This window comes from Oreochromis aureus, linkage group 16 (assembly GCF_013358895.1).
Source record: "Oreochromis aureus strain Israel breed Guangdong linkage group 16, ZZ_aureus, whole genome shotgun sequence".
NCBI lineage: Eukaryota > Metazoa > Chordata > Actinopteri > Cichliformes > Cichlidae > Oreochromis > Oreochromis aureus.
The window spans coordinates 11,271,104-11,299,018 of record NC_052957.1 but is presented as its reverse complement, the minus strand read 5'-3'; the positions used below and the strand labels follow the sequence as shown (position 1 = coordinate 11,299,018).

General features: G+C 42.3%; 1 protein-coding gene and 1 long non-coding RNA gene across 2 annotated transcripts; one reads left to right on the top strand and one right to left on the bottom strand.

Moving 5' to 3' along the window:
- Positions 1-463: 463 nt before the first annotated feature.
- On the bottom strand, positions 464-5,731 carry serp2 (stress-associated endoplasmic reticulum protein family member 2). Its single transcript, XM_031729439.2, has 3 exons — positions 5,547-5,731; positions 2,226-2,298; positions 464-932 (listed from the first exon to the last, which is right to left on the bottom strand). Exons 1-3 carry the CDS (start codon positions 5,628-5,630, stop codon positions 892-894), a joined length of 198 nt encoding a protein of 65 aa, XP_031585299.1. The 5' UTR covers positions 5,631-5,731; the 3' UTR covers positions 464-891.
- A 14,919-nt stretch (positions 5,732-20,650) lies between these two features.
- On the top strand, positions 20,651-21,502 carry LOC120433429. Its single transcript, XR_005608554.1, has 4 exons — positions 20,651-20,680; positions 20,762-20,995; positions 21,120-21,226; positions 21,310-21,502. It is a non-coding gene; the product is annotated as an uncharacterized LOC120433429 (long non-coding RNA).
- Positions 21,503-27,915: the final 6,413 nt, after the last annotated feature.

The window sequence follows — 27,915 nt, the reverse complement described above, 5'->3', positions numbered from 1 at the left end:
ACAGTAGGTCAATCTAACAGATTACAAAAAATATGTATTATAACCACAGAGCAGTAACACAGTTAAGCAAGGTGATATTCACACTGGTTTAATGCACTGGGATCTCATTTGTTTCCTTTAGGTGGCTGAACTGAACCTTAAATATAGAAAGAGCAAAGCAGTGTTTCTGTTTGTCATTCTCAAACTTCTAAATCACCCCCTGATCCCACTCATTACTGAAAATACCCACCATCTCTGTTTAGAGGGAAACCATATTTAAACTGGAAATGCAAGATTATGTACACAAACTTCTGATAGCTACTTTACAAATGAGCCGTATGCGTATCCCGGGTGACATTTAAAGCATTTAGCTCCATCCTGCTGCCACCTACAACATGAAACTTCTGACGGGTGGAGTGAGTATCGTGCTCTGGTAAAACTGAGTCTACGACAGCAGAATTAAACGTGGACGTTTTCTAAATGCTCAACATTTATTTGAAAAAACATTCTTCATAGACTGACAGTGAATTACACAAGTATGGCACATTGTTAGCAGGAATCACTGGTCGCACAGTCACACACCACCTCTCTCGCTCTCACACACACACAATGAATCACAATCTCCAGCCGGCGTGGTCTCAGACTGTCCATAGAAAAGCTGTCAGTACCACAGACTGCAACACTGTAAACGCTGATCCAGGGCAGGGTGGTGTCTTTAGGGTCAGCTTCGGCGGGACGGTGTAGGCTCTGGTTATGGACGCTTCTCTCCCTTTCTCCCTCTCTCTCTCTCTCCAAGGAGTGGCATTCATCTCTGGACCTCTGGAGGGTGCACAGGTGAGGGTTAGCCAGGCTCTGTGAGGGCATGAGGAGGGTGGGGGGGTAGAGGGCAGGGGTCCAGAGTCTTCTCCTTCATCACATCCCCATACGGATGCTCTGGATGATCTGAAATATGGCTGAGAGCACACAGTGAGACATGACATCAAAGCCCTGATGGGAAATAAAACGGCGTAGTAAACAGCCATGACATCATTTCTCATCTAGATTCTCTATCCCGTTCCTGTGTCCGATTTCCTGCTCCAATCAGCAGCTCTCTCTCTCTTTTTTTTTTTTTTTAAATGGAGAACATAACATTACACAAAGTCCTGTCAACTCTGTGACACTTTTTAAAAACGCAGCAGGTGTGTGTCCCTGTAATGTTTCATGACGCTGCCATTACACGAAAAAAGTCCGAGTATATCAGTTTGTGGGTCGCTCACTGAAACACATTGAAAATCTCATAGTCTTGAATTGAATGTGACTGAGTATTTACAAGACCTTTTTAATTTTGTGACGTTTCCAAAATTTTTCATCGTTATTGTGACAACAGAAGTATTTAGGGCTTAATCATACTCAAGTGGTAGCACAAATGCTTTACCATCAAAATACACAAAGTACTTAAAATACGCAGTTATTAGATTTACATTTTAACCCCGATCCCATCCATGCTGTCTTCTAAGCGATTTGTAAGACTTCTGGTGAAGTTGTCATGCGGCACAGCTACATGGTGCGAGCTCCAATGACGTGATGTGAAGGTGATGCAAATCAAGATGCTGTTTCAACTTTGGAGAAAAATTTACTCCAGCCTGCACCCTCCATCGTCTGGGATTCTCCCGTAGACTGAATTATCTTCTGATGCCACCGTCATCAGAAATGGAGGAGGAGCTTAATACGGTTCAACCTTTGTTTTACCAAAAAGAGACGAGTAACATGATGTGAGACTTCATACTTCACAGCACTCTAGTCTTAAAGCATCAATAGACACCCTACACCCCCCTGTGAACACACCCCTGCTCCAATGAGGCTGATTAAATGTGAGTGCTTAATAACTCTACTGGAGAGGGGATGTGGAGCTCCAATGGTCAACTGCATAATTAATTAACATTTGAGTGAGCCTTTATAAATGAAATAAGCCTTATATGTGTATATAAAACACTTAATTTAACAGTTACTGAAGGTCCAGTCATCCGAGTGAGATAATCAAAGCATTAAAGAGCTGCTGGGTATTGACCAAGGTCACAGACTGATACATCAGAGGCTCTTAAGAAACTCATAACTGTACTTTAAATTTAGGAGATCTTTATCTGGTAATTCTCCTTTTATCCTAAGTTACTAAGCGGACTTTAGGTCCTTAAAATCCAGCATCATTGACCAGTTTAAACCACTTTCTTCTGTAGATACTTAAAAAAAAGAAAAGAAAACGTCCGTACCTGATCCACACACAACAAATACAAAGAGAGCGAGCAGCCAGGGACCCACAGGATACTTCTCTTCTTGTGGCCGCTGTGGAGGAGAAACACACATCATGTACGTCAGCAAAAACGTGCTGCAGAGCAAACACAGAGAGGCTTCCCTGAGCTCCCCTGAGCTCCCCTGCTCCTTGTCCTGGTCACTGTGTTTCTTAAACTTCAACAACTGTGTTTGCAGCGATAAACCTCAGAGTCTAATTATACACTGAAAGGTGCAGGGTCAGCACTTTTCTCTCCCTCTTTACATGATGGCTCATCAGTCAAAGGTTTAGAGAGCAGCCGTGATGAGCTCATCTGGAGGTGTTAAACCTGGACTTTATGGGCCACATGCAGCTTGATTTGATCTCAAGTGGGCTCAACCTGTAAAAGCTTTGCCAGTAACTAAAAGAAGGGAGAGAATTTGTATGTTTATATCTAAAAATACCTCTATAGTCTGAAAACTTTAACTTAAAAAAAAAATTATTCCTTTCCAAATTATTTTCTTATTTAATGAGACATTCATTCTTTAAAAAAAACAAACAAACAAAAAAAAACCATACAACGTGTAAATATCTTAATCAGCCAATCCCAGCAGATCTGCAGTTCCTGAAATATTCAGACACCAGCAACCAGCTCGAGGACTTAGCAGCAGAAACCCTGATAATTACAACCAAAGCATACAGAGAAGCATCTATGAACCCATGACACATCGAGCCTAGAAGCAGATGGGCTACAGCAGCAGAAGACCACACTGGGTGAAACTCCTGTCAGCTAAGAACAAGAATCATTGGAAAATTAGAAAAACGAGGCCTGGTCTATGAAACTCAATTTCTGCAGCTATATATAGATGGCAGGATCCAAATTTGGTGTAAATAACATGAAAGCATGATTCCATCCTGACTTTCATCAACGGTTCTTGCAACGCCTTCCTAATAAATTGGCCAGTGTGTCTGTACATTGTAATTTATAGCTGGCGTCACAGTGCAAAAAGACAAAACCTTCTTGTCTTTAGCTCATCTTCGTCTAGAAATCCTTCCACTCCCGGTGTAGTACCATGGAGATCACCAGAGAAGGATTATCAGGGAACTTTATTGGAAAACTAGAGCAAAATTTACAAAGCCATTACAAAAGGTGAAACCAAGCTGACCCTCTGGATGGCTGGACGTGGCTCCCCCAGACCGCATGTTTGACACTGCTGTGTTACATGTCAGCTGTTGGGATGTGAAACGTGTGAGGAGGAGGAGGATATGTGAAGAAAACTAATGTTGACATCACTGAATAGAGTTACTGAGACTGACAGAAATGAAAAGAGAAAACCTGTGGAGAAGACAACCCTCCACGATCTCTTTACTGACCTTGAGAACAGATACTAAAGTTACTAAATGTTTAAATCCACAGCAGTGGAAAAGAGTGCAGAGAAAAATGAAAATGTGAAGGACGTATTAAAAATATTTTAAAAAGTTCCACAGTCATTTATTAAAAGTAATTAACAGTAACTAATAGACTCATAAGCGCTGCGGTGTAATTTGATTAATCCAAGAAGAGCAGATAATGGAAAAAACATTAAATACATTATTTTATTTCTGTTTTTTGCTCTTATGTCAAATAAAATAATCAAACTATTTAATGATCAAGTTAACAAACTGAGTACCTAGTACATGTCCTCTATTTTATTACTACTTTTAAATTTCTTCATATTTTATTGGTGCCCTTAGTGTACACACCAGCCATCTAACATCTATTTTCACTTTTTTAATTCAGTGATTTTTGGGGGTTTTGCTTTGTGATATTTTCTGTCTATTATCAGCTCGCCATTCACCTGCACTGACCTCAGTGAAAGGTGGGAGCAGATGAGACAAACATGTTGAGTAGCAGGGATGTCAAAAGGGCAAAGACTCCACTTCAGGCCACCTATTTTGGCATTAACTGTTAACATTAACTGTTTTTTCTTAGATTTTACAGCTTTTGCTACATTCATACTACACCACATTAATTGATTCAAAAACAATTAAATGAGAGAAAAGCTCCAGTTGGTTCTTTTTTGTCTTTTAATTTTGAACTTAACAAAAATTGTTTTTACAATTGTTTTGCAAATTTCTTTCTTACAATTTAAGCCCAAATGGTTGTGATGCTGTAGTAAGTGAAAGAAATGTTTTCTAGCATGCAGAAATTGCACGTTTTTTCAGTTCAACTCAACTTTATTTACATAGTGCCAAATCACAAAAACTGTTGCCTCAAGGCACTTCATATTGTAAGGTAACCACTCTACAATAGTGGACTTGGCGACAGTGGGGAGGAAAACCTCACTTTTAACAGGAAGAAACCTCCAGCAGGACCAGGCTCAGTGAGGGGCTGGTTGGGGGTTACGGGAGGCAGGAAAAATGTAGAGTGGTGTAGAGTGGTCCCTCGTTTATCGCGGGAGTTACGCTCTAAAAATAACCTGTGATAGGTGAAATCCATGAAGTAAGGAAAGTTTTAAAGTCTGTCTCCAGAATCCAAACTGGGAGCTGGTTACATAGGGTGTCAACATAAGGCCCAGGATTGTTTTTTTTAAACAATTGGTCCACAGTAAAACAAACAACAACAACAACAAAATCTCTAAAAAATTACCAAATAAATCTGATAAATAAATCGTACGTTCTTTTATTTACCAAAAAGCTTTTTATCATTTGTTCTGTTTCATTACTTATAATCATTTTTGTAAGTTTTTTTTAAATATATTTATTTCTTAATAGTCTTTTCTGTTACTTTATGATATCTCAGTAATTACATGTGTAGTTAAACTTCTTCACCATGACAGAAAGTTTCACCGGTCCGACCCTCTTAGGATCAAAGTGGACTGTATGTGGCCCACAATGTAAAGTAAAACAAAGTGATGGATTTATTGGGGTTTATTTTCCTTTTCCTTGATGACAACCAATTATTTGTTTTTAAATCAATGCATTTCACATGTGCTTTCACGTTTACCTCTGATTTTATGTCAGAATTAACGGGTTTCGGCTATTTTCCTGCCCTAACGGCAGCCTCTTCACCCGGACAGCAACATGCCGTGTCCGGCGGTCACGAGCGGAGTGAGTCCAATCTGAATAAATTACACCCCGATCCGCTCCGTGTGAAATAAAACACACCGCACATATCACGCTGAAGCTCCCGAGTCACGCTCAGCACCCTATCTGACACCTTTAACTGACAGCTGGCACCATCAGCATTACCATCACCGCTGCGCTCACGCCGGGCTGAACGTCACCTCTCTGGGCTAACGTGTCAGGCTGGCGTCCCTCTGCGTGTCCGTTAGCGGCTCACCAGCGTCTTGGCTACGTTTCCTCTCTGAGTGATGTTCTTGCTGTGCTTCTCGTTGGCCATGCGGATCCTCTGTTTGGCCACCATCTTCACCGGGATACGCCAGTCTGTTTTTAGCCTGTTGTTTTCTGATGCTGCAGGCTGACGACAGCAGCAGCAGCGGCGCCTGCGTCAAGTCACCAAAACCCCGCGAAGAAGAAACCGGAAGCGAAGTGCGATAGCGTTCAAAATACGAGCACGAAGCTATTATAACAAGTTTTTATGCTCTATTTTATGCTATTCGAAGTTTAGAAATCCAACACGTGACTATCTATATATACTTACTGTACGTTTAAATCGTTGTAAGACTTAAGTTGTAAGAAATTATACAGAATGTTTACCGTGCCTCTTACTTTGAAGGGCCCTACAGGATGTTGCATGTTGCATGTTGTACGTTGTTGAGCTTAAAAACAGCATCCCTATGCACCTGGCGCGTTCAGGGGCGCGCTCCAGCTATCGATGACTGAATAATAGATTATAATTGAAAATAAATGAAATAGAAAACGAGTCGTCACTGTAACACTCATTTTCTGTACACGTATTTTGTAATAAATATTATGAAATGATTAAAAATAATCTAATTTCTATCCATCCATCCTCTTTTGCTCATCCATATCAAGGTTGTGGGTTTACATGTCTGTCATCTACCTAAATATAGCTATGCGTGTTTTGAGACAGCCTAAAAGTTACCTTGTTGTTTGCCTTAATGCCTTAACGAAGAAGGTTGAAATGTTTCTGTCTTTTGTTTTTTGTTTTTTTGGTACAGTGTTTACCAGTCAGAAGGCCGGCCAATGGTTTGATCCCTAGCTCCTTCAGTGTGCATGTCAAAGTATCCTTGGCCAAGCTACCTCACCCTTAGTTATCCTCAATGCATCCATTTCAGTTTGTGGGATACTTGTTTTGAGATTTCAAAGCATTTACTACAAGTCTCATTCACCTATCCAGACAGGTGCTTTTGCCTAACATTCACAAAGTTGCTTTTATTCATCTGGATGTAGCTTTTCAGTGGGAGAAATATTTTGTCACTCGTTTAAGTGACTTAATCAGTCTCGACTGACTGCAAATTCCACACCCTTAAAAACCATATATTTGCATAATGACCTAAAGAAGCACCAACAACAGGCCGTGGGGTCATGGCCATTGATCAGTGATCATGAAACTGAGTACTATTCACAGATAGTTGGGGGATGGCTGCAAGCACTGCATTGATTCTTGGTTCAGAGATGGTCATTCCTGACCAAACCAGCGTTCCTCCCTGTCCAGGATGTGTATATCCTCTTCATTGTTCATCCACTGGCCTGTAGGTGTAAATAAGACTGCAGAGTCCTGGTCTGATGAGGTAGCTCTTCTGTGCCGTGCCGTGCCGTCCGTGAAGCCTCCTGGGATACACCATATTACTGTTGTTGTGAATGGAGACCCGACCCTTGGGGGGAACATGTTTTGGGATTTGAAAGCCACAGAGACAGTGTTTTTAGACAATGCATCTCTGCAATAATACTCCTAAAACATAAGGGATCACTAAAGGCTTTCGCTTAAGCAACAGTTGGTCCAGTTCCTGGATCCAGCTGGGATAACCACATTTACTCAAGGCCTTATTGAAATGATATTCTTCTGCTTCCTTATGCTGTGTCCGTCTGGGATGGTGCTCATTCTGTGTTGTAGTGTCCGGATACAACCCACCTTTGACTCTTTCAAGATTCAAATTCTGTGCCTGATTGCAGGAAGCTACATCCATTTAAGAGATCCACTGCCCATGTACTGGTGCTATACATCATAATGTCCTCAGAAGTCCATGAAGTCCTGATGGGATCAAAGGTGTTTTAGAGGACCTACACATTATTAAGCTGGTAGGTTGTTTTGTTTTTTTAGCTCCTACACCCTGGATGCTGTTGTACTTTGTAAACTCTTTCAGTCAATGTGCCATGCCAGTAAAAGCTACCTGGTAAAGATTAATGACCAAACTGGATTTTTGGTGCTGCCTTTCTGCTCCACTTAATCGCTAGAGCTGCAGATTCACTAACGTCATTATTTTAAGGCTCTAAGTGAACCTTTTAGTATTTACTTTAACCTCTGCCTCTCTACCACAGTGTGTTTTCTGTCCCATGTCCCCCCTCTCACCCCCAACCAGTGGCTGCAGATGGCTTCCCATCCCTGAGCCTAGTTCTGCCGGAGGTTTCTTCCTGTTAAAAGAGAATTTTTCCTTCCCAATGCCACAAGTGCTAGCTAATCTGGAGTTGCCTGATTGTTTGGGTTCTCTGTGTATTACTGTAGAGTCTTTAGCTTACAATATAAAGTGTTTTGAGGTGACTGTTGTGATTTGGTGCTATGTAAATAAAACTGAACTGAAGTTTTTCCAAATCTCACTCTGATAGATAGAATACTTAATGTATTTTAAAATTCTTCCACGAGTCTGATTAAACTTGAAAATGTCAGCCAGTGGCTTTAAGGGCCAATCTTCTGGCTGATTAGTGGGTTTGCTGATATCAGAAACTGGGTTTTTGTTCATTTTGACAGCTAATTATTAAAGCCTTTAAGAGCCTTTTTTAAAATGACTAACTGGCTGCAATAGTGGCAGATGTTTACACCACTTGAAGAAACTTGCACTGCTGGTCTTGTTGTGAACATTTATCAGAGTGAATGGATTATTGCTGTAAGGCGGTACTTGTTTGACACCACACTACACAATCAGGGTCAATAGACTCAGTGTTTAGACCATGTTAAATTACAGCCTGTGTGTCTGACTAAAGCGGAGCGACAAGTGCCTGGTGAGGGTGATAAGAAGGTACCCACTCTCATGTTACACAGACAACAGCAAAATGACCAATATAAGCATCAAACCCATCTCAACGCACTGAGTAACAGCTCAGCTTTTACTTAGTATGACATGTGTTTGTTTCTGTTACAGCGTCCTTACATCACGAGGAGGAGCGAGCCGGCTGCTCGCAGTCAGGAGGGCAGAGGCAGAGCAGAGGTTTCCTAGCAACTGAGTCAAAGGGTTTACTTGGAGAGGACTCCACCAATGAAGAAGAGACAGATGGGTTGTCCAAACACTGTGTACTTACAAGTGTGTTTGTACAGAGGGCCTCGAATGGTTAGATTATCAACTGCTTGACCAACTGTACAGTCTGAAATACATACAGAATACAGCATGTTGCTTTTACTTTTGTAGTGCACCCCAAGACAGGTTAACGACGGAAAAGTGTTTAACTGTTGGCAGAATCAGTCCTATAATCACATCTAATACTAATCGGACACCGTGTTTATTTCTTCCAGAAGAGATCCCTCTGCCATCAGATTCATTTTGTATAATTTTTAGGAGAGCAGTCACCAACTTTGTTACTTTAACTCAACAACCTGCAGTTTTTGCACGTTTTAAAGCTTCATTAAGGGAGTATGAGTCAATGCATACATTTGATTTCAGACAGTGAAATTACAAAGAAAAGGAATACTTTCAGCTTATATCATTTTTAAAAAAAATGTAAGCAGGCCATTTATTTTAACATGCACAGAAAGAAAACTAACATGCATGGCACTTGTCCATACCCATAATTTAGTACCCAAGGTTGCACTGTTTAATGAATGTAAGGGCCTCTGGACCTCTGAATTCTTTAAACAGAGTTTATAAAATTTGGAGTTAAAGAATGTTCAAAACAAAAGAGAAGACAGAGTGCAACTTTTGCTGGGTCTCTTTTATTAAAAAAAGAAAATAAAAGACTGATCTCAATGGGCCTTTTCCAGTAAAAAAAAAAAAAAAAAAGCAATTAACTAAACTAACCCCCTCTGATCACTAATGTAGCTGAAAGCAGAGGCATGAGCTGTGTTTAGAATAAAGGTAAGCAAAGATGACGCTGAATTGTGTGCTTCAGTGTATCAGCCATATTCTTATAGTTGTGGACCCACCTCTCAATTTATAATTGATACTTATGAATTTACAAAACCAAAGACTTTCCTGATAGGCTCCCGTTTTCTCCTTTGCTACCCTATTTAAGAAGAAGAAGGAAAAAAAAGCTGTTTTAGTTAACGTCTCGCCTCAGGGGCAGTTGTAGCAACCTTGTCAGCGTCTCTGACCTGACTGCAAGTCTCCAGCTGCTGAGCTCAGGCCTGCCAAGAAAAATAACACCCAGCTCCCTCTGAAAATGCAAACATTTGACATTTCCCTTCATGTGTGAAACAGAAGCGCTGTGAGGAAGTCAGAGGTTGCGGCTGTGACTTCAGATCAAATGTCCTGGTGTGTTCAAAGTCGGCATCAATGCAAGACCTGAATTTGAAGCTTCTTTCTTTTCCATCCTGGGAGGTCTCCATCATCTCTGAAAGAATGAACAGTTTTGGTGAACCAAAATCAAAATTGGCATGAATAAACAACAGATTTGGATGCCGAAAAGGAAGAAATTATAAGCCCCCTTTCTGCAATGACAAACCTGCTGCTTTTGGTGATATTTGGTCAATGTTACCTAAACATTATCATCCTGAACAGTTGGTTGGTTTAAGAGAGATTAAAAACATTTTAGTCTTTTATAAATATAATGATACGGTCATTTAAGTATTCCTGCTAAGTGACCGTACTTTGTAACTTTAGGCACCAAAATCACTTGGTCACCCAGTCACATGGCAATAACTCAGCATTTAAGCCACTGAACTTTAAGCTGATCATCAGAATGGGGAAGAAAGGTCATTTAACCCTTAAGCCAGGGGTAGGGAACTCCAGGCCTCGAGAGCCGGTGTCCTGCAGGTTTTAGATGTGTCCTTGATCCAACACAGCTGATTTAAATGGCTAAATTAGCTCCTCAACATGTCTTGAAGTTCTCCAGAGGCCTGGTAATGAACTAATCATTTGATTCAGGTGTGGTGAGATCTAAAACCTTCCCTACCCCTGCCTTAAGCCCTCTTCAGACATTTTTGTATACTTTTTTCCCCCCAACTTTTTCCTTTGATGAAAAAGATTTCCTGCAAAAATCCATGACACAAGCTTAACACAGCCAAAAATGATCGTCAAATCAAATTTTTGAAATCAGTGTCCTTTACTCTTACATGTGGTCCACACTCTGATGCATTTGCACCCTTTTGACACCTTCGTGGATCCTCAGCATTTAAGAATCTGCCATAAAATCCTCATACAAAAATATTTTTCTCCCTTTTTTATAAATCACTCAAAGATGTTTGATCAAAAAAAAAAAAAAGAGAGTTGAATCTGGTGGAATACAGTAAAGAAATGTCAAATATCACTACTTTTCTTCAAAATGAAATGCTGACATTACAGAATGCATGGTTTTATACTGCAATGGATTTTATGGCAGATTTTGCAATGTGAGGAGACGAGCAAAGTGATGTTGAATGTAACATGGTGGTAGTTGTTGGCGGTGCCAGACACTGTAAATCCAAGTAACATTGTGTGGGAAAATTCCAGCAGATCAGCAGTTTCTGAAATGCTATGAACAGAATGGTCTGAAAAAGAAAATATTCAGTTCTCTGGGTGAAAACATCTTGTTGATGCCAGAGGTCAGAGGAGACTGGCCAGACTGCTTTGAGCTGCTAGGAAAGCAGCAGCTATAACGGGAAACTGAGGTGACACTGGCTCACCAAAATTAGCCAGATAATTTTTAAAAAACAGAAACAACACAAAAAAACCCCCTCCTAAACAACAAAGACAAAAACAAGCATTGCCTGGTCTGAAGAGTCCCGATTTCTGCTGCAACTTTTAAAATTATGGGTCAAAATTTGGCATAAACAGCATGAAAGCATGAATCCATACTGCCTTGTATCAGTTGTTCAGGCTGCTGCAGGTGATCATCATTTAAAACACCACAGCTTACCTGGTTATTGCTGCTGACCACATCCATTCCTTAGCCACCAGAAATGAGTACACTGTGGTTACAGACTCCAGCAGGATAAAGCTCTATGTCATAAAGCTCATATCAAACCTTAAGACCTCCAGTCACCTGATCTCAGTGCAACAGCGCACCTTTGGGATATGCGGTGGAACAGGGTCACATCATGATGTGCAGCCGATGAATCTGCAGTGACGCAGATGCCATCATGTCAACATGGACTAAAATATCTGAGGAACGGTCCCAGCACCTTTTTGAATCTGTGCCATTCTGTTGAATCTATAAGGAGTGGCTGTAGCTCAGAAAGCAGAGCAGGTCATCTAATTGGAAAGTTGGAAACTTGATCCCAAGCTGCTCCTACATGTCAAATCTTGTCCTTAAGATGCTAACCCTGATGCATCCATTGAAACGTAAATGTTATATAAACACTACTTTTGTGTGTTCTAACATGTAAAGAGAGTGCTTTGAGAGTAGAAAAGCAAGATATAGGAACCAGTCCATTTACCACGCCATGAACAATCACAGAGGTGAGTGTATGCAAGCTGTGACATTAAAAGAAACTCTTTCATGCACATTGAGTGAGACTGTTTCCATCTTGTGTTTACAGCCCAGAAATTCACTTCTACCTCTGCACCATTTTTGTCAAAACAGCTTGGAGAATTTCTGCATGTTTCTGTCCTTCCAACACAAATGAAAACATTAAGTTTCCATTTATTCCCAAACTGTGCAAACTTTGTACATTTTAAAGAGTAAAGATAAAACTGAGTTCTTGCTCTTTGTTAGAGCAGACAGGAGGGAAGCTGAGACCGTTTACAACTCCTAGACAATAAATATCCCCAAGTCTAAGGGAGAGCAGGTAGATGACTTAACATGTGCATGTGGGATGAAACAGCTGAAGGTGACTCCAACTGGGGAGTGGGGCTACTAAGTTTTACATTTAACCCACTTTGGAAAAAGATATTGTTTGAGGAGTATAAACTTAACAGACTCAGTTAAGTAGGATCCAAATTCAGAGAATTTCAGAGCTCTTTTCACTTCAAAGCATCTGTGTTGTAAAAGAGCACCACTAACATTAACCCATAACACTGGGAATATATGACCTAAATACAGACTTGTTTACCTCAACCCTGCTACTCTAATTATAGTCCAAAAGCACCCTGTAGAGCACAAACATGTACTTCCAAGTCGTCACGAGAGGAGGGTAAACAGCAGTTAACCCAAGCAAAATAAACCTGAAACATGAGAGATGAATTAAGCTACAGACAGAGCCAGCTGGAGCGGTGGAGGAGGGAAGGAAATATTCAATGTCAGCTCATATGAGGGTGTGACATTAACAAAATAAGGTCTGTATGAAAACACAGAGACAGGAGGCTGGGTTGAAGCTCATTACATCCTAAACGAGTCCACCCTCTTCTTTTGAATGCTGGGCTCATTTACCTCCTCCCTGCTGGCCCACTCCCACTGGCCTTGATGCTGTCAGGCAAACAGAGCTCCATGTTTAAGTTTGGCTACAGAAAAACAGACTTAACATAACTGAGCTGCTGGAGGGTGCGTTCATTTCATGTCCGCAAACAGTGATGTTCATTCTCATTCCAGTCAGCTGCTCACGCTCCGAGTCCCTCACTGCTGCTGCAATGAATGTGAAGCACCATTTACACGCTTCCTGCCACACAAGCAGTCTCACAGCAAAAATGCGGATCTGCGTTTTTTCCTCTCAGCACAGCCAAATGTTTTTCATGGGCTGAAGAAGGAAGAACAACAAACCTGAGAATGTATTTGCAATTAACTGACCTTTGGCCACTAAGAAATTCACTGACGCTTTGTGGTGAGGCACAATTTAGAAAAAAGAGCTGTAATGGATTGCTTCAGTCAAGTTTATTAAATTATTTACTTACAGTTACAAGCCATTGGACATCCCGGAGTTGTTGTTAAAGTGTGGAAAAACCCTCATTCTCACATCCAGAGAGCTCTTTATTCATTATAGGGAATGGTCTGTCTACTTAATCCATTAGTTTTTTAAACTGCCCATTATTTGATAATGTACCATTAACCTATCCATATGATTTGTCTGCTCCTGGATTTATGTCCTGTGAACTAAGCACAACTGTCTCAATAGGCACCAGTTAGACGGTAAAAATTTGTGTGTGTGCATGAGTTTGGGAATGCATTTTTGTTTCTGTGTGTGCCCGTTGTGTCTGTGGGTCGGGTCTTCTACTCAATCTCAGGCCCCCCACAACTGTGGAGGCCTGTCTCACCCCATCACACTCCATGCCACTTGCTGGTGGATTGGTCTGCTGTGGCGGAGCCTACCGGCTTGTCACTTCAGCCCCCTATGGCTTTTGCACGTTGGCTGCTTGATGAACCTGGGTGACTCATTGGGATCTCCTCAGCACGTTTCTTCTCCACTAGGGGAGAATGACCAGGAAGAAGGAAATGGCCAAGGGACAATTTCAGCCTCAAACTGCTTCCTGGAGAGTGTTACAGGGGAAGGACTCTTGTGGTTGTTGAACCACAGCAGCTTTCAAGACGATGAGGAAAAATAAACAGAAAGGGGTAGGGCTGTTCGATATAACGATATATATCAGATGACGATATAAAAACGTCTATCGTTTCATTTTACGCTATCGTTTGTTTCGTGGTGTCGCAAAATAAACTGTTTACGGCAATATTTTTTCATTATTTTGATGGTCACTGTAGTGGCTATATTAATTTCCTAAAGTTCTCTCTATTTAATATAACCACACTACAGACGGACAAGCACTTGTTTTTATGCACTGTCGTTAGCAACAACGACGGTAAAACCACCTCGTGTCCGCTTGTTTTTTTTCCACATAAACCTTTCACAATAAAGCTCAAGATCCTGTTGAGACTTTTCAAAATAAACTGAATCACGTGAAAGATGCAGAGTATTTACGGATGAGAAGCAAAAAAGAGCCGTCAGGTGCTAAAAAATAAACCTTAGACTCAAACGTTAGAACAGGCTTTTCCCCGCAGCACGCTGTGTAATAAATACTCACAAAGTTACAACTTACGTCTAAAAATGTATAGTTTCATGCATCAGTTAAAACACTCGACTCCAGGTACGTGACGCCCAGCTGGAAACACTTCACGCAAGTCTAGCTGCCTGAGATTCACAGAATTTACAGAAAATGTTACATTTTTGTGATTTATATCGTTATCGGACGATAGATGTCTTAATATCGGGATATGAGATTTTGGTCATATCGCACAGCCCTAGAAAGGGGATGTCTGTGATGGTTCTCAGTCATCCAGGTCAGCGGTCCCCACCTTTGTTGCGACACGGACCGGTCTATGTCTAACAATATTTTCAGGGACTGGCCTTTAAGGTGTCGTGGAAAAATACAACAAAATAAAACCAGTACCAAAAAGAGAATATTTATTCATAACACACAGGGAAAAGACCCCGTTTTTTAATCGGGGTCTTTTCCCCGATAAAAAAACAAACAAACAAAAAAACGATAAAAAGTGACAAAAACCCTGTAAACCATAAATGTCACACCTGAGCCTCAACTCTTGCACCCTGGTACCAAAAGACTCACGGACCGCTTTTCCAGGTCATTGTAGTCTGAGCTTTGTGTCACGGTCTGCGGGCAGACTGAGTGGAGAAAGAGAGAGAGGTGGACCCAGGAGCAGACACAGGTGAGGAGGCAGAACTGAATTGACATGAGGGATGCAACACAGATGACACGACACTGACAAAGAGAAACCTCAGACCCGATACTGACACAGAACCAAAACCTAGGAACAAACAAAGACATCAAGAAATCAAAGATTAACAATACAAACCAGAAAACGCTGGGTCACCGACCCAGGACCGTGACACTTTGAAAGAAAAGCATCTGTACTATAAGTTTCTTGAAGACATTTCACCTCTCATCAGAGAAGCTTCTTCAGTTCTAAGAGCAATTGGTGGAGAGTCCCAGATTTGAAGAAGCTTCTCAGATAAGAGGAACACTCTCCAGTTGGTTCCTATAATCTGCTAGTTTTTTTTTGATTCCCTTTCATACTCCCTCACCATCACTTCAACCTAAGATGTAGACAAAGCAGACTTTGCTCTGTGTCCCCTGACCGTGGACACAAGGCGCAAACTCTTGGAGCAGAGTTGATTCTATGGAGAGCACAAAATCAACTTCTAAGTGAAAGGATAAGACAGGTCTATTTCACTATACATACACTCCAAAACAAGATTAATCAGACTCTACAGGAACTCAACACTTCTACCCTCCCCTATTTTAGATGCAATTTTCAAGTTTGTGGACAAGGCTTAGTGAGCCCAACATTCGAAAGGAAAAGAAAGACAACACTGGAAATTCCATACTTTGCTAATAAAAACTTGTACTCCCAGTCAATACCGGCACAATACTTCACCCATTTTTCCTGACTGTCTTTGGTTGTGAATAACCTTTCAGACAAGAATCTCACTGAACCTGAAAAGAAAGTGCTAGCCAAACGACTCAATTTTGTTATTTCTCGCGACCCAATAGCCGATAAATTACATGTGATAGGAGCTAAACATAGCCAACAACAAGCAACACTTGAATACTTACAAGAGACAGCCGGAGCTCTAAGGTTAACGTGGCAATAGAGATTGACAGACCATGTGACTTACACGTGTTGCATTGTGGGTATGAGTGGCAGCAAAATCAAAACACTGCATCAAGCGCTAGCATTTCCAGCACCGGTAACCATCCATTCTGCGGTTTTAATCCCTACTTGCATTTTATTTGCCCCCCAAAAAAGTGATGTATAAAACAAAGGAGAACACGGCAGGTCCGTACAAAGACAGACTTGACGAAATGGCAAAAAACAAAAAAAGGTACGAGGAAAAAATAAAATCAAAGGAGTGAAAGGGTTAGACCCATACGAGCATACAGAGTGGACTAAAGACGTTAGCACGCTGCCCAACTTTCATCATGCTCATATCTATAATTATATTGTCCTAAGTGTGAGTTCATACACTCATAAAGTGTTTAGTAACTTCAGATCCCTGCAACAAGCCCAGGTCCAGTTTACCGGCGGATGGGTACAGGACCTTGAGATGTTCCGAGTAGAACAAAAGACCATCGTCCGTACAAAGGTAAGTTTACCAGTCTCACAAATTGCCTTCATAAATACCCATTAGAAAACCGTGGAATAATAAGTACTCTAAGGTCAATGGAAATTAATTAGTGGTGGAATAAATTTCTGGTCCGAATTAAGAAAATGTAGCAGTGACAATAATAGTGTACGTTGGAGTTATGGCAGGCTGCACGATTTCCCCTCTGGCATTTGTCATGGCAATGGAGTTGGTCATGCGGGCATCCCGGTGGGTAGGGGGAGGTGAGAGACTCAAGAGTGGCCTTCGTCTTCCTCCCACTAGGGCCTACATGGATGACATGACCATCATTACAACAACAAAACCATGTACTAGGCGATTGCTACAGAAGCTCCAGGAAAACACAGAATGGGCAAGAATGGAGTTTAAGCCAAGTAAATCTCACAGCATCTCCATCATAAAAGGAAAGCTGACAGCCGAGCAATTCTATATCAGTGGAGAACCAATTCCAACAATCTTAGAGAAGCCCATAAAGAGCCTGGGACAGTGGTACAATGCAGACCTCAATGACACGTGGCAACTAGAACAACTAAGGCAGAACTTGGCTGATGACCTCAAGCGGATTAACAACACTGCACTCCTAGGGAAACTGAAGCTCTGGTGCTTCCAGTTTGGGTTATTACCCAGACTACTGTGGCCATTGACAATGTACGAGGTCTCACTCAATCATGCCAATCGACTAGAGAGGCTAGTGAGCTCTTACGTTAAGAAGTGGCTCGGACTTCCCAAATGCCTCAGCAGCGTTGGACTCTACAGCGACGGGATACTGTCATTGCCTATCCCTAGCCTGGTTGAGGAGTTTAAATGTACAAAAGTGAGGCTTGAGATGTCACTCACAGACTCCCGGGACCCCATAGTGAGAGGCATTGCTCCCACCCTAGCAACGGGGAGGAAGTGGACCCCAGCCACATCTGTGCTACAGCCGAAATCCGCTCTTCAGCATTGTGACGTGGTGGGTCACGTCCAACAGGGCAGAGGAGGATTTGGTCTTGGCGCAGTAACAACAGGCATCTGTAACCGAACGTCGAAAAATGGTGGCGGAGGAGGTGTGTTGACAGGAGGAAACAGCCAGACATGCCAGAGCCGTGGCACTGCCCAAACAGGGTTGCTGGGTGAATTGGGAGAGTGTGGAAAAAGAGGAAACTCTCATGGAGTAAAATCTGGGGCATGGAGTCTAATAGACTAGACTAGTCTAATAGACTCATCATCCGAGTGACATACGATGTGCTACCTTCCCCAATAAATCTGCAGCTGTGGTTTGGAAAGGACCCATCTTGCCTCCTGTGCACAGTCCCAGCAACACTCAAGCACAGCTTGGTTACACTTGGTTACACAGATACACATGGAGACACAACCGGGTTCTCAGGTGTCTAGCCGAGAAAGTTGAGTGCAAAAGAAAATCCATCTACGCTCAACCTTTCACGAACCAAGAGGAGCATCAGTTTTCATCAACATTTGTCCGAGAAGGAGACAAGCCGAGGACAAGCCCCTCGAACCCAGACCTGGGCCCACTGAAGGTTGCCAGGGATTGGCAGATGCAAGTGGACTTGGATCAGAGGCTAATTTTTCCCACAGAGATCGTAACAACAACTCTGCGACCAGACCTCGTCCTTTAATCTAACTCCCAAAAACTTGCATACGTCATTGAGCTGACGGTACCATGGGAGGAAGCAATTGAGGAAGTGTTTGAGCTTAAGAAGCTGCGGTATGCCAACTTGGCAGCTGAGGCAGAGGACAAAGGCTGGAAGATTAAGGTGCGCCTGGTGGAAGTGGGGTGCAGGGGCTTTGTTGCCAGTACAACAGCAAAACTGCTTAGAGAGATTGGGATCAGAGGACAGGTGCAACGGCAGGCTATAAGAGAACTAGCTAATACTGCTGAGAGGACCAGTCACTGGCTATGGTTAAAAAGAGCTGACATCACTTGGGCAGCTAAGGCAGTCAGCTAACCGCGAGAGAGAAGAAATATTCCGCTCTTCTCCCCTTTTCTGTGGGCAGAGGGGAGGTAGAGCGTACAGGTGGTGTGGGAAGCCAGATCGGCCGCCCACCTTCCGGCTCTCCTCTCTGCTCTCTCCTATCTTGTCCATTTTGTCTTACTTCTCTCTATCACCTTTTCTATCCCTTTGAAGAAGTTACCTCTTTAGCATTTATGGAGCCGAAGTATTATTTCTCAGTTGCACTGAATAAATAGAAAATAAACTGTAGGAAACTAAACAAAAGAAAGAGGAGAAATAACAAGTTAACATAAACCAGTGACACACTCCAGGGCCTGATCAACCCTGGCAGGGCCTCCTTGGATGAGGGTGTCTAGTGATAATGGCCGAAACACCCGATGTGTCCCAAATTTTAAAATGGTAAGCTAGATCAGATCTCTAATCCCTAAACCTAACCAAGGAAGGAAAATGGCAGATTAGCCTGGGTAAAAGACCGAAAGTTGAGGCACACAATGATGTGTGCTGCTGGCAAAGTTTCTGGGCTGCCTTTCCTCATAACAGCCATCCCTCAAGAGTCTCTCCATCTAAAGCAATGCATTATCAGGGACTGTAACATCTAGTCCTTTTTACTGAATAGTATTTCTTTTTTTTTCAAAGTATCATAGTAATAATAAAAGTAAAATGCAATACTCTGTCAAGACAATTCACTGTTTATAAATCACTGCAGATTTATTGTACAGTGTATCCTCTAAAACATGTTTTTCCTGTATTGACTGTTTCAGGTAAATCACTCCATGCGCCTCAGCCAAAAGCCTCTTCAGCCCTGGGTTATCCTTAAATCTAATGGGGAGGTTGAGAGTGCCCATTGCACATGCATGGCTGGTGTGGGAGAGAAATGTGTACATGTGGCAGCTCTCCTGTACAAAATTGACACTGCAGTATGTCTACAAGGGAACATCACACCTACAGATGTTCATTCTTACTGGATAATGCTCTCAAATGTGAAGAAAGTACAAGGAGTCCCCGTGTTCTGACAAAACACCCTACCTATCAAGCTGTGCTACTTGTTGTTACTGCGCATGCGCAGAACTCAAAACGGCCATGTTTCTGGTGTTTATAGTACACGCCTATTATTTGATCCTACCCCGATCTCGTGCCGATCTTCTGCGTGCGAAAAAAGGTTTGTATTAAAAGTTTTACTTCTTTATTACAGTTGATAATTGTTTTCCTTAAGCTGTCGTCAATTTGTTAACTTTTCAAGCTAACATGCGTTTTGTTTTTTGTGCAAAAATACTCCAATTCTGAGTCTCAGCCGAAGTCATATTCCAAGTCTTGATTTAGTGCTTCTAAACTTCTGTAAACTGGCATACAGCGTAAACCTTCTCAATTAATTTTAGTCCTCCTGCAGTTAGTGGACACCACGCTCCGTTGTCATGTCGAACAAAGTAATATTGCACCACATACTTGTTAATTGAGTGATAACATTGTTTAATCGTGTCATTTACTGTATGTGCGTTGCTTACATAATGGATTCCGATACCATTTTGAAAATGTCTGATTTTCTCCTTAGTTATGGAGAACGAATACCAGGAACTGCTCACGTTTCTTTCTGATGGGTCCTACCCAGAGGCAAACCCTTAGGAGATATGCCGCAAAATTTGAGCTGAAGGGTCAGTATTTTAATGTAAATAATAACTAGATGTCATTATTGGTTCAATACATGTTATAATTAATTTACATTTTTTAAATGTAGATGGAGAGCCCTTCTTTGGAAACAGGAAAGTGATAAAAACAAGAAAAAGCCATGGGACTATTTCAGGAGTTTCATTCAAGTCCTATTGGTGGACACACTGGTGTACTCAAGACCCGAACTGCATTGTGTTCCAGATTTTACTGGTACAGCATGTCAGTCGACATTAAAAATACATACCCAATTCCCAAAGTTGTCATTTCTAAAACAAATGTATAGTATGTTAATAGTGCACAAAAAGAATGCATAGTTATCCTGAAGACCTGTCCCAGATTTCAGGATGACGTACAGTAATTAACACTGTAGCTTGATCAAGTATTATTTTTATAGAATATTTGTAATTATGTTGTTTAATTAATTGAGATTGTTGGATAATATAAATAAGAACATATAATATGTTTAAGGTCCTGCCTTGTGACCAGTGCCAAAAAATGGGAAAACCTTCGGCTGCTGTGCAACCACTGCAGTGTATAAAGGTAAATGTCAGTAGCATTTTAGTAGAAAATAGTAATGTTATAATGTACATTATAAAAATGTGATTCTTTTATCATTGACAGGTGTCACATGTCTGGGAGCTAATTGGAATTGATCTAACTGGACCTCTTCCAAAACAGTCTAGTGGCTTCCAGTACATTCTGACTGCAACAGACCATTTTTCAAAATGAGTTGAGGCTTTTCCGTTAAAAAGCAAAAGTGCTGCTGAGGTAGCTCATCAGTTGTGCTCAATCGTGTATAGACATGGCTGCCCAAAAAGAATTTTATCTGACCAAGGAAGAGAATTTGTTAACGAGGTAAGTGTTAAGTTTACTTTTCCAAACCTAAAGGTAAATCATTGGCCACAGTGTGCCAAGTAGCTGCCAGGCCAAAGGTTTTGTGTGATTGTGTTTGAGAAACTATTTTCTTTTTTCTTTGAAGCTCAACTCAAGACTTTGCAGCTTAATGAAAATAGATACGCTGCTGTGACACTCCTATCACCCACAGACAAATGGCCTCGACGAAAAGACAAATGACAACATAAAAAGGTATGTTTTATTTGTATGTAACATTTCAATAGCTGTTAAGACACTGTCACTATTATGTTTGTTTTTTTTATGTCCACATGTAGAGCCCTGAGAAAATTAGTCAACAGTCAACAGAATGAGTGGGATGTGTATCTGGATGCTACACTGTTATCTTTGAGCTCTAAGGTCCACACCACAACCAAATACACCCCATTCCATTTAATGTATGGGAGAGAAGCTACGTGTCCTTCTGAAGTTCCTGTTGAAGTCCCGGTAAGTGTTTTTAAGGAATTCTGTTTATGCAACTACTATGATTATGCATAAATTAAATGTAATCTTAATTGGAAAGCATGCATATCGATTTTGGCTGCAGATTTAATCTTCTCTGCTTAACTTCTATATGCAAGACACATTTTAAAGATAAAGTAAGCGACTAATTACTTCTTTGCATTTGTATCTTTATGTAAAGTAATAAATGGTGAGGCACGTTCCCTGAGTTTTTCCAGCAAAATGGTGCACCACCACATTATGGGTGCCAGGTCCGAGCATTCCTAGATGAACAGTTTCCTGGAAAGTGGATTGGTCGTCGTGGGCCAGTTGAATGGCCCCTGGTCTCCCGATCTGACCCCTTAGACTTTTATCTTTGGGGTCATCTGAAGGCAATTGTCTATGGTGTGAAGATACGAGATGTGCAGCACCTGAAACTATGGATACTGGATGCCTGTGCTGGCATTTCTCCTGCGGTGTTGCTATCAGTGTGTGAAGAGTGGGAGAAGAGGGTTGCATTGACAATCCAACACAATGGGCAGCACATTGAACACATTTTATAAGTGGTCAGGAACTTGTAAATAACTCATGAAAGAATAAAGCTACATTGAAACCAAGCACACCATTGTTTTTCTTGTGACATTACCAATAAGTTTGATGTGTCACATGGCCCTCTTCCTATTGAAAAAACAAAAGTTGTATCCAAGATGGCCGACTTCTAAATGGCCACCATGGTCACCACCCATCTTGAGGAGTTTCCCCCCTCACATATACTAATGTGCCACAAACAGGACTTTAATATCACCAACCATTCCCATTTTATTACGGTGTATCCATATAAATGGCCCACCCTGTAGTAATCATTTTTTTTCCCCTCAATGTTTTTTATTTTCTTCTCTTGCCTATTAATTTTCTCATTTTTACTTTTTTTTTTTTTTAGATAAATAAATGTTTAGCTTTGATTTTGTAAAACTTTTCCAACAAATAATGTTATGATTTGTAATGAAAACAAATGTATTGTTTTCATTACATCAAAATGTATTGTTTGGAAACTCATGACATCAAATAAAACTTTCTTGGAAAAGCATTGCAACAATCAATGTTTTACCCCGTTCAAATGTATTGTTTTCATTACATCAAATAAGTAACCAGGTTGATCATCAAATAAAACCATAGTTAAACATAACTTCAAAGATCACATGGCTGAGCAGCTTTTATTGAAACAAGCTTATCATGACCCATCTCATCCTGGTAGTTTTGGCGGTGTGCAAAAATTGATTAAAAGCGTGCAGAATGAAACTGGTACAAAGATTAACATGTGAACAGCTCGAGAGTTCCTGTCAGAGCAGGACGCTTACACCTTGCACAGAGCTGCGCGCCTGCGCTTTCGGCGAAATCGTGTTTGTCCCAAGACCTCTTAATCAGTTCCAAGCGGACCTGTGCGATATGCAAGCGTTATCAGAGCATAACGATGGCTATAAATATTTACTTACTGTTATTGATGTTTTCTCTAAAAAAGCTTATGCACGAGTCTTGAAAAACAAAACAGGCGTTCAAGTCGCCAAGGCTTTTGACTCCGTCTTAAAAGATAGCCAAATTCCTGAAAAGCTACAAACAGATAGTGGCAAGGAATTCTTTAATGAAAAAGCATGGTATAAATCATTTTGCTACAGGCTTCAATCTAAAAGCCTCAGTCTGTGAAAGGTTTAATAGAACTCTTAAAAAGTAAAATGTATAGATATTTCACAGCTGTAAATACATGTAGATATGTCGATGTGTTACAAGATTTATTACACAGCTATAACACTAGTTATCATAGTTCGATAAAAATGGCCCCGAATGAAGTAAATTCAGACAACGCTAGTATTTCAAAACCTGTATGGTACTTCTCCTATTCCTTGCAGAAATAAGCCCATGAAATTTAAAAAGGGAGATCACGTGAGGCTGTCTAAAGGTGTGTTTGATAAATGGTACGAGCAAACCTTCACGGATGAGATATTTACTATAGACCAGTGCATACCTAGAGATCCTCCTGTTTATAAAATCAAAAGATTATGACGGGGAACAAATTATCGGTAGTTTTTACGACCATGAGCTTCAGAAAATCAGTCTGGCTCAGGGCAAGCTGTATCATATAGATAAAATTCTGTCAAAACGTAAACAGAGGGGGCAAATTTATTTCCTCGTGAAATGGCAGAACTGGCCTGAAAAGTTTAATAGCTGGATTAAAGCCAGTGAGCTTAAAAACCTGACATAAAAACCCCCGGACCTCATTTTCACCTTGGTAATTGTCATGGTCGGACGGTCCTTCCCGGGGCGACCTGCCTGTGTGTGTGTTTCTCTCTCTCCTCCTCCCTACCCTTGCTGTCTCCACCCAGCGGCTGACACACCTGCACCTAATTTGCCACCCCAGCTGTCACTAATCATCCTTTGTCGTGGGCTGAGGTATTTAACTGTGTGTCCAGACGGTAGTCGACGCTGGATTGTACTTGAAGCTTGGTAGTAAAGAGTGTTACTTGCAACATAGCTTTAGCCGGCTAGCCTTTGTTAGGATTCAGAGATTCTTTTATTGCTACCATATAACCTGCCTTATGATAAATGCATTAAGAACATGTTTTACAGCATTATTTTATCAGTAATATTTCTTACAGGGTTCATATTGCATTGAATATGTTTGTCATCACATTCATTCTATTCACAGGTTTAGTTCATTTTATACACATTGCATATCTGTGCTGATTTGGAGTTGATGTTCCATCCAAGAGGGTTTTAAGCTTCACTGGTGAGAGTGTCCAGGTGATACATGTTGAGGGAAGATGAGAACATAGCAGGTTAATTGCATGCATGCTTACAATACACATATTAATCTAGTAGCAGGCCTGAGCGAAGGCCCAAGTGTCTTCTGTTTCTTCTTGAGACCTGCGCCAATTCTGTCTACTTAGTGATTGATGACTAGGGTCAATAATTAGCCCTTAGAGACCCTGAAGCTTGAAGTTTATTACCTTAAAAGGCAAGTGTTATAGAAAAGAGAAGTTATGTCTGTTTATAGTTATTAGAGATGTACAAGATGTACCCTTGTCTGTAAACAATGACTGCACACAATGTATTTTTGACCTGTGTTGACGTACGTGAAGGCGTGATCCTCACTGCTATAAAACCCGCATCCATTGTATTTTTGTCAGAAGAAGACATATGCTGATGTTTCTTCTCCGGTGTTAATAAACTCATTGTTTGATTGCACTTTTCTGGAGCCTCCGTCGTCTGTTGTTCTGGTCTCCAATTGATTGATCTCGCACGATACCTTCTCACCTGTTGTTGTCGCTCGTTTGTAGGAGGAAAAGATACGGAGCAGGAGGTTGGAGAGAAGGAGCCCGCAGGATTAAGCTCGCGGAGGAGAAAACACACTCGGATAATCACTTTGGAAACTCACCTGCGCACCACTGGGAGTTTGGAGAAGATCACCGTTGGATTTTTGCACTTTGCTTTGTGTTTGGAGACTGGATGCAAAGCAAACAGTGCGTTTATTTACAGTGCTCAAAAACAGAGCTCCGTGACTGAGTCCGTATTTTCCCATCACCCGTGACAGAACAATCCAGCCAGCAATGGACTCAGCGGACTCAACTCCCGTCCAGTGCGAGCTCGTGCTTCAAGCTGAACGGTTGGAACGACATGAAAAGATGCTGCAGCATGTTGCCGAGGAGCAGTCCGCGCTACTACAGGTGGTATCTGAACTGAAAGGTATGTTGCTTGCTACACCTAGAGCACCTTGCACAACCACAACCACCAGTAGAGCTTCTTAATGTAGCGGCGGCCTGTCCTCTTCCTCCATCTCCACCTCCGCCACAGCGAGAACACGTTACTTGTACCTGAAAAATTCAGTGGAGATTTGGACAAAAGCCGGGGATTTTTGACTCAATGCTCTCTGATTTTTAGGCAGCAGACTTGAGCTTATGCCTCAGATATTGCCAAAATCACCCTCATGGTTGAGCTCATGACTGGACGAGCTCTGCTGTGGGCTCAAGCAGTCTTGAGCGCCCAGCCCTCCATCTCATATAGTGATTTTTGAGCAAATTTTGGTGTGTGTTTGACAAAGGATCTAACCCTGACAGTGCTGCTCATCGCACATTTACTTTAAAGCAGGGCCGGCGGAGCGTGGCAGACTTCCGGCGCAGACTTCCGGCGCCCCCCGTGTGCCTTCCGGCGCCCCCCGTGTGCGGCAGCCTGTTACAGCAGCTCTGCTCATTCTGAGTTTCTTTCCTTCTTATCTTTTTTCTTCTCGTAATTTTTATAACTAACGTATTAGTAATTAGACTCTGCAACCATGTTCTACCATTTTGTGCTAGTTCTGGTTGTTTTTCTTAGTTTTTTTCTATTTTTTTCACCCGTGTCTGGGGACCCAGAGCAGGGATCCTTTGTTTACAGTAGGGATCAGCTGTTAGCGCTGCGTCCCGCAGCGGTACTGCCGGCGGACAGACTCGACATTCCCAGTGAACTGAGGAAGAAAAGACGGGGGTGTCGTGCTGGGAAGGAGCGCCGTCGCCCGAGAAGGAGACGTTATCGACCATCTCTTCCTTCTGTAATTATTGGAAATGTACGATCTTTGCCCAATAAGATGGATGAGCTCACGTCGCTAACCTGGTCACAGAGGGAGTACCGGCAATGTAGCATCATGATGCTAACGGAGTCGTGGCTAACACCGCTAACTCCAGACACGAGCGTGACACTACCAGGATTCCAGATGCTGCGAGCGGACAGGACGAGAGAGAGCGGTAAGAGGAAAGGAGGGGGACTGGCAGTGTTTGTGAATGACAGATGGTGTAACCCTGGGCACATCACTGTAAAAGAACAACTCTGCAGCAGAGACATTGAGCTGTTAGCCGTTAGCATGCGTCCATACTACATGCCCGAATTTTCGCGCATGTTATCGCGATAACAGCGTATGTCCCCCCGGCCAACGCGGATGCAGCCTGTGACACTCTCCACTCTGTGGTCAGCAGACTGCAAACACAATCTCCGAGAGCCCTCCTCATAATATCAGGGACTTCAATCATGCCTCATTGGACTCCACACTGCCCACCTTCACCCAGTATGTGACCTGCCCAACCAGAGACAATAAAACACTGGACTTACTGTATGCCAATGCTGAAGAGGCATACAGTTCATCACCTCTCCCTCCCCTGGGCAGATCTGATCACAACCTGGTGCACCTTGTCCCTGTGTATGAGCCCTTAGTGCGCAGGGAGCCACCAGCCACCCGCACAGTGCAGAGATGGTCGCAGGAGAGCGAGGAGGCTCTTAAGGATTGTTTTGAGTCGACTGTGTGGGAGGTGATCTGTGACAACCACGGAGAGGACATCGACAGCCTTACTACATGCATTACTGACTATATTAATTTCTGTGTGGATAACACCGTACCTACCAGGACTGTACGGTGTTTCTCCAACAACAAACCCTGGATTACTTCAGAAATTAAAGCTGTCCTCAAGCAGAAGAGGAGGGCCTTCAAATCCAGAGACAAAGAGGAGTTGAAAAGGGTGCAGAGAGAGCTGAGGGGACTGATAAGGAATGGGAAGGACAGCTACAGGCAGAAGATGGAGAACCAGCTTCAGCAAAACAATGTTGGTGAAGTCTGGAGAGGCCTCAGAACCATCTCAGGCCACAAACATCAGAACTCTCTGCCTGGGAGGGATGTGAGGTGGGCAAATGAACTGAATCATTTCTTCAACAGATTTGATTCAGCCATGAGGCAGTCTCCAACATCGGCTGCAGACTCACCCACCCCCACTGCTGCTGTTCCACCTCTGACACCTCAGACACTTCACACCTCCTCTATTCACCCTGCTCACCCTCCTCACCCTGCCTCCCCTCCCCACCCCAACAACAGCATCCAATACACACTCAACACAAGGCTCCAGCCTGTCTCTCTCAACCACCCAGGTTCGGAGGGAACTGAGGAGGATTAAAGCCAAGAAGGCATCGGGTCCAGATGGCATCAGCTCGAGGGTCGTCAGGTCCTGCGCGGACCAACTGTGTGGGGTGATGGAGCACCTCTTCAACCTGAGCCTGAGGCTGGGAAGAGTCCCACAGCTCTGGAAAACTTCCTGTGTTGTTCCAGTGCCAAAGACTTCACGCCCCAAGGACCTCAACAGCTACAGGCCGGTGGCTCTGACATCCCACCTGATGAAGACCCTGGGCGGCTGGTCCTGGCTCAGCTTCGCGCCTTGTGAGCTCATCACTGGACCCACTTCAGTTTGCCTACCAACCTGGCATTGGAGCGGATGATGCCATCATTCACCTCCTACATCGTTCCCTCACTCACCTGGAAACCGCTGGGAGCACTGTGAGAATCACGTTCTTTGATTTCTCCAGTGCCTTTAACACTATTCTTCCCACGGTTCTGAAGGACAAGCTGGAGAACTCTGGAGTGGACCATCACCTCACTA

Bases quoted from the DNA above. Each gene is read 5' to 3' on its own strand.
- serp2 (XM_031729439.2), bottom strand. From the start codon at position 5,630: ATGGTGGCCAAACAGAGGATCCGCATGGCCAACGAGAAGCACAGCAAG. The intron at 2,299-5,546 runs GTGAGCCGCTAA...TCTCCTCCACAG, and splicing joins GAAACGTAGCCAAGACGCTG to CGGCCACAAGAAGAGAAGTA. The intron at 933-2,225 runs GTACGGACGTTT...GTGTGCTCTCAG, and splicing joins ATTTGTTGTGTGTGGATCAG to CCATATTTCAGATCATCCAG.